At 40.2% G+C, this 14008-nt stretch overlaps 1 protein-coding gene across 5 annotated transcripts in view; it reads right to left on the bottom strand.

Annotated features, from left to right (window-relative positions):
* Nucleotides 1-14008, bottom strand: part of LOC140484620 (AP2-associated protein kinase 1-like) — a 99198-nt gene that overhangs the window by 77755 nt on the left and 7435 nt on the right. For all 5 annotated transcript variants that reach the window (XM_072583138.1, XM_072583139.1, XM_072583140.1 and 2 more), the window contains exon 2: nucleotides 3392-3510. In XM_072583138.1, coding sequence (XP_072439239.1) covers nucleotides 3392-3510 — 119 coding nt within the window. The remainder of the gene's footprint in view (nucleotides 1-3391; nucleotides 3511-14008) is intronic.

The following is a 14008-nucleotide window of genomic DNA, read 5'->3' as shown; positions in this document are numbered from 1 at the left end:
CTATCCTTCCATAAAGGACAACAGTAAACCAAATAGTTTTTTTCCCCTGATTATTAATTATGACTTCATGGTTATCCATAGACTTTTAACTCTAGACTTTTTTTCTGTAAGCAAACACACCCTAGATTATAGAATTTGATTGTTGTTTGACGAAGGAAGCTTGCATATTGTGAACTGCTTGTAAAGTTCCAGATGAAAAGTTCCAGCTTGCAATGCTAGGTGAATACAACTTTATACAAGTTGCGTTTTTATTAACACCATCAACATACTGAAAAATACTGTGAGCAGAACTATGTTGCTTATTTTTCTCCTTCCTAAATAATTGACCAAGTGTAGTTTGTATTGCCTGCTCACTGATCTTTTGTTGGCATTTGAGAAGAGACAGCATTTTACTGGTAATGTCACTGGGAGACATGGGTTCAAATCTCACCATTTTGAAATTGGAGTTAATAAAATTCTGCAATTAAAAGCTAGCCTAATGACAACTATTTAAACATTGTTATTTGTCATAACTAAATCCTTCCAGTTGGGAAATGTCCTTTTGGAACTCTACCATCCTTATCTGGTCTGGCTTACATGTGACTGCAGACCCATCTCAATGTGGCTTGGCTCTTAACTGCCCTATGAAATGGCCCAATAAGCCACTCAGTTTAAGGGTAATTAGGAATGGGCAATAAATGCTGACCTTGCCACTGACACCCATGAGTAAGGAAAGATAATCAGTCAAAAAGAAAACAATTCATCACAAAAATTCCCCATAAACAAATCCTCATACAGTCATGTTGTAGAAACATTGAACTCCAAGAAAAGATCCATTTCACACTTCTCACAATGATTCTCAGAAGTAAAAACTATTAACAAAATACAACACGCAAAAACATCAATTTTTTGCCCATGGCTATCTTTTGCACTTCTGCAAGAGAAGCCACATTCTTCTCTCACTTCCCAACAATTCCCCTAATTTCCAAACACAGCAAGCTGATTCACATTTGGGTATGTGCAGCCTTTTTTTATTGAAGTCTTAAAATAGTTTTATCCTATGCAAATCAGAAGATCTACTCTCAGCTCTGCACCTGATGACCACATGCAAACAAACTGCTTCAAGACTGTCCAAAAAAGTTCCTATGGAAAAGATCACCAAACTAATGTTTGAGGGGTAATCAGGAAAGCGGACACCATGAGGGTTACTTGATATTGTCACAATCAAAAAAATTGACACTTTTCGTATGAGTTCAGACGTGGTATCAGTAGATTTCTTTCTGATTGTGACAAGAGGATTGGCGTAGCTGGTGCAATATTGCTCTAGCATAAGTCACCAAATGGTGAGATGCAGACATAGAAACTCAGTGATGGACGAAACATTTAGTTTCCAAATAAGATCACATCTAATGTACAACACTTCACAGTGCAGTACTCCTGCATGTATTTCTTTCAAATATTATTAAAATTTTGAAAGTCAAAAAAGTTTAGAAATTGACTAAAAATTTGCTTCTTCCAACACAGACATGTCCAAGATGTCCATCATGAGATTGTTGTGAAAAACAGAAAATTACACATTTGAGAAATAATGCCTCATAGTTGGGTTTACTGAATCATGAGAACAAACTGGTCATGGTATTGAATCATAGTTAAAAAGAACTCTGCGATACAACTTTGATCTAAATTTATTTCTTGCATTTCAATAGGTGACAACATTTAGATTGCCTCTAATTTGAATCTGTATATTGATATTAAATGCATAACATTTTAATAGGAAATGCAGGACAAGGGGAGTCTCCACTAAATAAACTGAAAGTTGCATTGCTGCCTGGCTTCCGACCCTAACTCTGCCGAGGTTCCACGAAGAACTGGAGATAAAATTTTGGCATCTTTGAACAGCAATGCTTTAAATTTGTGGGCAGTTCATTGAAGAAAAATTTGTCTTCTGCAAATAGTTTAGCTCTAATTGCTTTCACTTTGATTATGATGTTATTTCTGTATTTGGCTTTAGCTCCTCGTGGTTCAGTTTCTGTAACTATTTCGTTGCTTTTTCCAGGCAGTCAAGAAGGACAGGAGAACAATGTCTAGAAGAAAAGCTGTTTGGAAAATGTTTATTTTACTGCAGAGGAAACAGCTCTCATTTGCATGTAAATTACATCAAAACGTATTTGGTATTGTCCTCTGATTTGCTCTTCTCGCCCCATACTCATGTGTCAGAACTTCATGTGCACTTCTGTCTAGACTTTACAGCATATAGAGGTTGCAGGTAGTGCATTTAGCATCTTCTTTGCAGTAGGAAAAGAAAGGCTTCCAGATCTTAGTTATTAGCTTCTGTGATGTTAACTGCATGATTTACATCAATATTTTTTTACAATCATATATTCTAAGTTTGGATTTTGAGTTGTTAACCCATAGAATCATATGTCTCTGAATGTGAAGTATTTCTGTAGCCATGGTGATTCATTTTAAAAAACAATTTTTTGAGGCCTGGCTTTAAAATTTGTGTGAACCACTAATGACTTGTTTATTTTAGACTACTTTATGATCCTGCAAGGTAAATAATGGGTCTTCAAGTTTTGTTGGAGACTTCTGGAAGATGTGTTTTTTAAAGGTTAAGGAAAACACTCTCAGCTGAGAAACAGGGGACTTGTAGTTTTTAAGTTTTTACTTTGCCTTTTGAGTAGTCCTGTGAAGTCCTTGGAACAGGATGGCTGTATATAGACCAATGTTCCTGAGAAGGAAAGAGTATACAATGAACTACATGACCTTAGAGTGAAGAGTTAATGTTTGTTCCAGACTGGAAGCGTTGGGATAAAATCTTGGCAAGATTACTTAAACCTGAATACATCGAAGCTCAGGTGTGTGATAGCTCCAGGAAAAACTATTTGCAGTTCCAATCTAAAACTTGAAGTCACATGTGACTCAAACCTACTGGGTGTTAGCTACAGGAATGTCTGAGAGAGTATTGCACAAATGGAGTTTTGGGTTCTTTACCAGGGGTACATTTCAGATACTGTACAAAAGCTGTTTTGTTTCTTTTCAGTTTTTAAAAAATGTTTTGGCATTAATACGATACTTTTAATGTGCATTTAAAAATCATTGAATGTGTTATAAGTAGATTGTTTTGTTTCTCTGTTTCATCAACATTTCCATTGTTAACAAACATCTGTTTTATTGTTAAAGCAAATTCTGTGTCATTGCGTGCTTATGTTTCAGCAAGAGGCCACTTTGGTAAAACCAAACAAATCAAAACATAATCCATCAAGCCAGGTTCCTGTCAGGTACCAAATCATTTCAGTTTTGTTAAATTAAGGAAAGTTCCAATTTAAAAAAAAACACTGCTATAAAATGCACGGAATACTGGAACAGAAATCAGATTTTTCAGTTTTATGGTGACCACCACTTTTCTTACCATAATGGCAATTTCCTGCTTACAAACTTGGAGGTCATGTTCACTGTTTACACACATTCGTTTCAGAGCGCATCTTACACCACTGACAGTCTTGACTAAAAACACTATTGCAAATCCACCTAAAGAAATGAAAAACAATATGGTTAGAAATGCATCACAAATAATGAAATTCAATATCTGTGTACTGTAGTTTTAAAATTTCACTACACTCACACTAAGTTGCCATGTAATTAATAAATACCAATGGTTTTTAAAATAATCATACAATATCTTTTACTTCAGTCACCTTGGTAACTGATGCATCAAAATCTGGGCAACAGATGAAGAATAGATCTGGCACAATAAGTCTCAGTTTTAAGTAAGTCTCAATTATAACTCCAGCATTAAACATTTCTAAAAAGAATCAGATTACAAATATTTATCAGGGAACCTGAGTGAAAGAAAACTAGCACCACAGAGAACATAAAAAGTCAACAGAGCCCTCATGGCAGGAGTGCATATGGTGAGAGTATCACAGGTGATGTGAATGTCAGTGTGAAGAGGGGAATCTGTGCAAAGACCAGATGGAGGTGCTGCTAACCTTGGTCACATTGGAAACAAAGGGAACAGATTTTTGTGTGAACTTCTCAAGAGGATACATGACCATTGTGGATGCTAAATCTGCAGTCATAGACTGAACAGTATGTGTATATGTGAAGGATTGGGGGTGGTAGAGAGACAGAGGGACAGGGACACAGGGACAGGGAGGGTGGAAGGCAGGGTATTCTCATGTCAGACAAGACAGCTGCAGCACATTTTGGAGCCGGACTCTGAGTGGTCTTATGATCTTTCCCAGGGCTGGAGAAATTCACCAATGCAAAAGGAGAATGCAACCATTGGCTCCATAAGGAACAGATGTATCTTATCGGCTTGAGTGAAGCAGAAATGTCCTACCTCTCAAGGAACCCTTTAGCCTTTCCCCTCCTGACTCCAACGCTTTACCCCATTCCTCCCTAGCTAAACCTATCTGTAGCTGGACACCCTCTTCACCCTTATGCAGCATCTTTAATGCTGTAAAACATGTCAAGCATTTTACAGTAGGATTATCAAACAAATTTTGCCAACGTCACTCCAGGAGATATGCCAGAAGACCAAATGTCATTTATACACACACAGTTTATATTATGGATCTTAGATATCAAATGGAACTAAGTCATTAAAAAATCTACATTAAAAATGAAGAGCAGGCACCCATTCAGACATTGTTAGTGAAAATAAGTTAGATAGTTGAAAAGTCAGGGTTCTCAGCATTACTGTTAAAACTCAATTCTCTGACAAAAGGTTTTGACATTAAGGATCGTTATTGTTGAGGGTAACAGATTATTTCAACTGGTTGGTGGGATGCTTGAGAAGGTACAAATTTAAAGTCACAAAAGAAACCAAAAATGCCAAGTTTGAAAAATAATCTTTGGAGAGGGTAGTCAAATTATAGAGTCATAGAGTGCTAAAGCATGGAGACAGGCCCTTTGGCCAAAATGGTCCACGCCAACTCCATTTGCCTGCACTTGGCCCATATCCTTCCAGACTTTTCCTATCCAAATATTTGTCCAAATGCCTTTTAAATGTTGTTACTGCACCCACCTCAACCACATCCATTGGCATCTCATTTCACTCTCTATGTAAAAACGCTGCCCTTCACGCTCCCTTTTATTCTTTCCACTCTAACCTTAAACTGATGCCCTCTAGTCCTCAATTCCCCAAAGAACAAAGATGGAGTGCATACATCCTATCCATATCTCATAAGATTTTATACACCTCTATAAGGCTCTCCGTCTTAGTGTCCTACACTCCAAAGAAAAACGTCCTAGCTTGCCCAATCTCTCCTAATAACTCAGACCATCAAGTCAGACAACATCCTTGTAAATTTCTTCTGCACTCTTTCCAGTTTAATAACATCCTTCCTATGGCAAGATGACCAAAACTGAACACAATACTCCAACTGTGCCGTCACTAACATCTTGTATAACTGCAACATAACTTTCCAACTTCTATACTCAATGTCCTGACTGATGAAGACCAGTGTGCCAAAATCTTTCTTCACTGCCCTGCCTAGCTGTGACTTCACTTTCAGAGAACCGTGCCCCTGAATTCCAAGGTCCCTCTGTTCCACTACACACCTTCACAATGAAACTCCAGCCTTCATTTGACTTTCCAAAATGCAACACCTCACACTTATCCATATTAAACTCCATTTGCCATTTCCCAGCCCACTTCCCCAGCTGATCAAGGTCCTGCTGCAATTTCTGATAACCTTTCTCATCGTCCCATGATACTGCCTATTTTAGTTTCACCAGCAAAGTTACTAATCATGCCTTGTACTTTCTCATCCAAATCATTGATACAGATAACAGGCTCAGCCCCAACCCCTGAGGCACTCATTCACAGTCCTACATTCTGACAAGCATCTTTCCACTATTACTCTCTACTTCCTGTCATCAAGCCTGTTGCGTATCCAATTTGCCAGCTTCCCTTAGATTCCATGCAATCTAACCTTCCAGAGCAGCCTTATCAAAGGCCTTTCTGAAATCCACACAGGCTACATCTACCACACTGCCCTCGTCGACCTTCCTGGTCACTTCAAAGAACTCCAAGAAATTTATGAGGCATGATCTTTCATGCACAAAGCCATGTTGACTACTCCTAACTAAACCCTGTCTTTCCAAATGCATGTATATCTCATTTCAGAATGCTCTCAAGTAATTTACCCACTACAGATGTTAGGCTTATTGCTTCCCAGGCTTTTCTTTGCAGCCTTTTTCGAATAAGGGCACAGCACTCATTACCCTCCAATCTTCCAGGACCTTACGTGGGGCAAAAAATATCAGCCAGGGCCCCCGCAATTTCTTCTCTCGCCTTTTGCAGTGTTCTTGGATATATCTGGTCAGGATCAGGAGATTTAACCACCTTCATGCATTCTAATACATCCAACACCACTTCGACTGTGATATGGACTGTCCCCAAGATATCACCACTTAGTCCCCCAAGTTCCAAAGTCTTCATGTATTTCTCCTCCGTGTTTACCATGGAGAAAGATTAAGGACCTCGCCCATCTCCTGCGGTTCTACATATAGATTAGATTACTTAGTGTGGAAACAGGCCCTTTGGCCCGACAAGTCCACACCGACCCTCTGAAGAGCAACCCACCTAGACCCCTACATTGACCCCTTCACCTCACACTATGGGCAATTTAGCATGGCCGATTCACCTAACATGCACATCGTTGGACTGTGGGAGGAAACCCACACAGACAAGGGGAGAATGTGCAAACTCCACAGACAGTTGCCCAAGGCGGGAATTGAACCTAGGTCTCTGGCAATGCTAACCAATGTGCCACCATACCACCCAAATATACATGTCCACTTTGGTCCTCGAGGGGTCCTATTGTCTCTCTAGTTATTCTTTTTCCTTTAAGATACTTAAATGACCTCTTTGGATTCACCCTAATCTTCTCAACCAAGGATATCTCATGCCCCCTTTTCACCTTCCTGATTTCCTTCTTCAGTAAACTCCTCAATCCCCTATACTTCGCTATGGCTTCCCTTGATCCCAGCTGCCTGTACCTGAGCCATACCTCCTCCTCCTTTCTGGTCAAAGCCTCAATACCTTGTCTTCCATGGTTCTGTATTTCGGCCTATCTTGCCTTTCACCCTCACAGGAACATACAGACCCTGAATTCTTGCTATCTCACTTGGGTGGAGGTCCCTTTGCCTGCAAACAAACTACTCGAATCAACCCCTGCAAGTTCCTGTCTAATTCCATCCAAACTCACTTTGCCCCAATTTAGAACATGAATCTGTGGACCAGTTTTGTCCCTCTCCACAGCTGTTTTAAAATTAACAGAACTATGGTCACTGGTCCCAAAGTGCTCCCTCACTGTCACCTCAGTCACCTGTCCTGCCCTATTTCCCGAGAGTAGGTTAGGTTTTGTCCCTTCCTGAGAAGGGGCCTCTATATACTACTAGACAAAATTTTCCTGAATGCACTTAACAAGTTCGACCCCATCCAAGCCCTTAATGCTATGGCACTCAGTATGTGGTAGGAAAATTAAAATCCCCTACTATGACAACTCTATTGCTCCTACTAGTCTCCCCAATCTCCCTGCATATTTGTTCTTCTAATTCCATTGACTATATGGGGGCCTACAGTACAACCCCAATAATATCACCATCCTCTTATTTCTTAGCTTCACCCACAAAGCCTCACTGGATGATCCTTTGGTTATTTCATCTGATTACTGTTGTCTTACTCACCTTAAATCAAAAATGTAATGCCCCCCTCTCCTCTTTCCACCAACTCTATCCCACTTAAAACACCTGCACCCTGGCACATTAACTGCCAGTCCTGTCCCTCCCTCAACCATGTTTCAGTAATGGCTATAAATATCCCAATCCCACATACCTATCCATGCCCTGAGTTCATCAACTTTACCAGTCAGCCCTGGTGCATTGAAATAGATGCAATTTAATCCAACAGGCGTTCCTCGCTGCATGTCATGCTCCAGCCTGATCTCTCTCTTCAACTTACTATTTCTGATTACCGTACCTCCTTCCAACTTCACGCTTGCCTCCCTGCTGCTGAGGATCCCACTACCCTGCTAATCTAGTTTTAACTCCCCCCACTTTGTAGCACTAGCAAACCTGGCCAAAGTATTGGTTCCCCCTCCAGTTCAGGTGCAACACACCCCTCTTGAACAGGTTTACTTTAAAATGTAGTTAAAGCAGAATTTGTTAATTCTTTTAGATCAGAATTAGATAGTTAAGAGAGGAGATGGTCAGGAACAAGGAGATGGGATTAGACAATGGATCACAGCAGAATATACCACCCCAGACCTGATGCGGTAAACTGGCTATTCCCCAACGATAACACTAATAAAATGCTGGATTTACCTATTAGAGATAAAACCTTCCTTTACATGAATCAACACATACAAATATGACAATTATTATCCTAGTCTTTATGAGGCAAGATGACGATCAAACAAGAAGTTTTAAGTAGCTAAGCTTGTTCTAAGTTAGGTGATCCCGACATACGGGATAAATCCTGTAAAGCCTTTATTAGTCATTATTCAATGTTTTCTGATCTCATTTGTTTTTGAAGCCATTTAATATACAGCTTGTGAACTAGTCACAAATGATGGTAATTCTACTTTCATACACACTGTAATCGGTGAACAAGTGCGAAGTCAATCTTCGATTCTCCAACTTATAGATATATGTTTCTTAGTACACATGGGAAAAACAGCAGTATGAACAGCCAATCAGCTGCTTAGGTTAAAAGCAGGAAAAGATGTCACCATTTAATGAAAGTTTTGCAGACCTTGAGTGCAGCAAAGCATCCAGCATGAACAACTGAAAAAGGAAATCTACTCTACACTTTCCAAAGTCTTTTGACTTTTTTTGGACTTCAGTTCGAAGTTGCATCAGTAAGTTTACAGTAATTAATAAACTAGAAAGGAAGTTCCTTCAGACTAATAAGTTACAGTGGTCATGTTTCAGCAGATAACTATTCTGGATTTTGAAGTAGTAGTACATTTTGAATTCCAAAGCATTTCATTGACAGGTAATGGCTCATATTACACAATAAGCATGTGTCACAAAAAGTCTTTTGAAAACACGTTCTCTAGCTGATAAGGGATAATACCATTGCAAAGACCTAATTAAAATATTCCTTTTACTTACAAGTATTTCTGTTCCCTTCTTCACTCCACCTTAAAGTTTTAAACAGTCCAATCTTTCTTTAAATGATATGATTTTTACTGTAACAACCTTTAATGGTCAGTACATTGAGTCTTGGTGTTGGGAGGTCATGCTGCAGCTGTACAGGACATTGGTTAGACCATTTTTGGAATATTGTGTGCAATTCTAGTCCCGTTCCTATCGAAAGGATGTTGTGAAATTTGAAAGGGCTCAGAAAAGATTTAAAAAGATGTTGCCATGGCTGGACGATTTGAGCCAGTGGGAGAGGCTGAATAGGCAGGGGCTATTTTCCCTGGAGCATCGGAGGCTGAGGGATGACCTTATACAGGTGTATAAAATCATGAGGGGCATGGATAGGGTAAATACTCAAGTGGGGGAGTCCAAACCTAGTGAGCATAGGTTTAGGGTGAGAGGAGAAAAGAGATAAAAGGGACCTTAAGGGCAACTTTTTTTATGCAGAGGGTGGTACATGTATGGAATAAACTGCCAGAGGAAGTGATGGAAGCTGGTACAATTGCAGCATTTAAAAGGCATCTGGATGGGTATATGAATAGGAAGAGTTTAGAGGGATTTGGGCAAAGTGCTAGCAAATTGGACTTGATTAAGTTATCCAGTCAGCATGGACGAGTGGGACCAAAGGGTCGCTTTCTGTGATGTACATCTCTATGACTCTAAAACAGAGATCAACTAATCAATATCTATAGGCAACAACCACATTAAACTGCACAAAGAGTATTCCCATTTTTTTTTAAAATACAACTGGCAACCCCATGACACATTAGGCCAGGATCATATTAAATGGCAGTGCAGGTTTGAGGGACTGAATTGATTATACTTGCTCCTAGCTCTTCAGCCTTAGCTTGAACTAATATACTGGCTCCCACATCATTGAGAATGAATACATTTGGGAAGCCTCCTTTACCTATTGTGCACTAACACTCAGAAATGCTTTGATTTGATCAGTTAGTCATGGGATCAAATAACTGCCAATTGCATGATGCGTTTGCTATGCAAGTGGTTCTGTATTGTGGATTCACCTGTTCAGAACTTCATTTTTAGATTAGATTAGATTAGATTCCCTACAGTGTGGAAACAGGCCCTTCGGCCTAACAAGTCCACACCAACCCTCCGTAGAGTAACCCACTCAGAACCATTTCCCTCTGACGAATGCAGCTAACATTATGGGCAATTTAGCACGGCCAATTCACCTGACCTGCACATTTTTGGACTGTGGGAGGAAACCAGAGCACCCAGAGGAAGCCCACGCGGACACGGGGAGAATGCGCAAACTCCACACAGTCACCCGAGGCTAGAATTGAACCTGGAACCCTGGTATTGTGAGGCAGCAGTGCTAACCACTGAGCCACCGTGCTGCCTCTTTTAGGTCTGTCAAATGTCTCTTGGATTCTTGATTTGATGGAAACAGTAGACAAAAATGCTGAGCCATGAAAGTACAAATTGCAGCAGAAAACAATTCTGCTGCTGCAGATGGTCTCTAGTACTTTATGGATATGCAGTTTTGTTTTGTTAGATCTTTATGATTTTATTCCAGTCAGTTGTACTGCAACCAAGCCACTCTTGGTAATAGATATTGAAGCCCCTCCCACTCCAAGTTCTCCAACCTTAGCACTTCTTCAAAGGGCGTATTACATGGCAGAGAAATGATTCATTACCTGAGGGAGGGTAGTGGGTGGTAATGAGCAAGAAGTTTCTTTGCCAATATTGGAACTGATGGCATTAAGACCTCACGGGGATCGAGAATCAATTTTAGGACTCCCAGGACAACTCATTCCCACCTGCATATATACGCATCACGTAATTTACTACTGTCTTATCAATATGGCAAGGTCTGAGACATTGACTGTAAGGTGTGATTCAATGTACAGCTGTCAGCTCATGCAAATATTAAGAAGGATGAGTGTGCATTGTCACACAGTAGGTGAAGAAATATTAACATTTAAATGATTTCTCCATTAACTCAATGGTATAGATTTTGTAACAAGGAATTAATTTTCTTCACAAGTAGTTCTTATGCAGTGAATACAGACAGTAGTTTATTATCTGTGACAGGTTGAGGGTAGTAGGAGGTCGTCTAAATTAACAAGGTATCTGCACTGAAGTGAAAAAGGAAACCATTATGGAGTTGAGAAGTTCATTTGTATCTGACTTTCTCTACTTCCCCTTCTCAAAAATGAAATTTTTCATTATATTTAATCCCAATAGCATCAAGTGTATGGTCAGAACCACAAGCAGTCAGATAGGAGCCCATTTTAGATGTGGTCATATTAGTTAAAATACATGCAAAACAATGTTTCAAGTGACTGTCAACATTTTGAGACAGAGTCACAGAGATACACAACACAGAACCAGACTCTTCGGTCCAACTCGCCCATGCTGACCAGATATCCCAACCCAATCTGCTCCCACCTGCCAGCACCCGGCCCATATCCCTCTAAACTCTTCCTATTCATATACCCATCCAGATTCCTTTTAAAATGTTGCAGTTGTACTAGCTTCCGGCATGCCTCTGGCAGCTCATTCCATACACTTACCACCCGCTGCATGAAAACGTTGCCCCTTAGGTCTCTTTTCTATCTTTCCCCTCTCACCCTAAACCTATGCCCTCTCGTTCTGGACTCCCCCTTAAAGTAGATCTTTAAGTCTTGGTTGTTTCAGAGTACTGTAATTCAGAACAAAGTGAAAGAAGTTCTCAATTTACATCTCATTACAACGAACACACTTGAAAGTAAGGTAAATATAGAATATAAGTGGAAGAAAATTTACTTTTGGAAAATCTATATTGCACAATGAAAAACTAACAGTTAAATTGACAAGCTATCAAACTACATTTATATTTAAGTCACTACTTTATTAAACTGTTTGCTTGCCTTCCAAAATTCAAGCAGTATGCTCTTTGATACACTGAATTCAACTGCATTGTAGGGTACAAGTTTCTGAAAACAAAGGAAGAACTTGAATGCCATAATTTAGAAGATTAGAAACGAAGCAGGTCAGCAATGATTTAGTATCTTAGCACAGAGGAATCTGGAGGCTGGTAGTGACATTATTTAAGGAAGGCGATAAGGAAAAGCCAAGGATGTTAGTGGTGAGTAAGTTGTTGGCAGAGATTTTGAGGGCCAGGATTTGATTTCTTAAGTGAGTACAAGACAATTTTCTGATTCAGTATGTGGATGTACCTACTAGAGAAGGTGCAAAACTTGACCTACTCTTGGAAAATAAGGTAGGGCAGGTGACTGAGGTGTCAGTGGGGGAGCACTTTGGGGCCAGCAACCATAATTCTATTTGTTTTTAAATAGTGATGGAAAAGGAAAGACCAGATCTAAAAGTTGAAGTTCTAAATTGGAGAAGGTCCAATTTTGACGGTATTAGGCAAGAACTTTCAAAAGCTGATTGGAGGCAGATGTTCGCAGGTAAAGGGACGGCTGGAAAATAGGAAGCCTTCAGAAATGAGGTAACAAGAATCCAGAGAAAGTATATTCCTGTCAGGGTGAAAAGGGAACGCTGGTAGGTATAGGGAATGCTGGATGACTAAAGAAATTGAGGATTTGATTAAGAAAAAGAAGGAAGCATATGTCAGGTATAAAAAGGATAGATCGAGTGAATCCTTAGAAGAGTATAAAGAAAGTAGGAGTATACTTAAGAGGGAAATCAGGAGGGCAAAAAGGAGACATGAGATAGCGTTGGCAAATACAATTAAAGGAAAATCCAAAGGGGTTTTATGAATATATTAAGGACAAAAGGGTAACTAGGGAGAGAATAGGGCCCCTCAAAGATCAACAAGGCAGCCTTTTTGTGGAGCCACAGAAAATAGGGGAGATACTAAATGAATATTTTGCATCAGTATTTACTGTGGAAAAGGATATGGAAGATATAGACTGTAGAGAAATATGTGGTGAGATCTTGCAAAATGCCCAGATTACAGAGGAGGAAGTGCTGGATGCCTAGAAACGGTTGAAGTGGATAAATCCCCAGGACCTGATCAGGTGTACCCAAGAACTCTGTGGGAAGCTAGAGAAGTGATTGCTGGGCCTCTTGCTGAGATATTTGTATCATTGATAGTCACAGGTGAGGTGCCGGACGACTGTAGGTGAGCAAACGTGGTGCCACTGTTTAACAAGGGCGGTAAAGACAAGCCAGGGAACTACAGAGCGGTGAGCCTAACCTCGGTGGTGGGCAAGCTGTTGGAGGGAATCCTGAGGGACAGGATTTACATGTATTTGGAAAGACAAGGACTGATTCAGGATGGTCAACATAGCTTTGTGCATGGGAAACCATGTCTCACAAACTTGATTGAGTTTTCTGAAGAAGTAACAAAGAAGATTGATGAGGGCAGAGCAGTAGATGTGATCTACATGGACTTCAGTAAGGCGTTCGACAAGGTTCCCCACGGGAGACTGATTAGCAAGGTTAGATCTCATGGAATACAGGGAGAACTAGCCATTTGGATACAGAACTGGCTCAGAGGTAGAAGACAGAGGGTGGTGGTGGAGGATTGTTTTTCAGACTGGAGGCCTGTGACCAGTGGAATGCCACAAGGATTGGTGCTGGGCCCTCTACTTTTTGTCATTTACATAAATGATTTGGATGCGAGCAGAAGAGGTACAATTAGTAAGTTTGCAGGTGACACCAAAATTGGAGGTGTAGTGGACAGCAAAGAGGGTTACCTCAGATTACAACAGGATCTGGACCAGATGGGTCAATGTGTTGAGAAGTGGCAGATGGAGTTTAATTCGGATAAATGCGAAGTGCTGCATTTTGGGAAAGTAAATCTTAGCAGGACTTATACACTTAATGGTAAGGTCCTAGGGTAAAAGTAGGAGACAGAAGGTGCTGGTGAAGAGTTATTTTACAGATTGGAGAC

This window comes from Chiloscyllium punctatum, chromosome 13, assembly GCF_047496795.1.
Source record: "Chiloscyllium punctatum isolate Juve2018m chromosome 13, sChiPun1.3, whole genome shotgun sequence".
NCBI classification, from domain to species: Eukaryota; Metazoa; Chordata; class Chondrichthyes; order Orectolobiformes; family Hemiscylliidae; genus Chiloscyllium; species Chiloscyllium punctatum.
The sequence above is the reverse complement of the archived record's forward strand: the minus strand, read 5'-3'. Positions and strand labels throughout refer to the sequence as shown.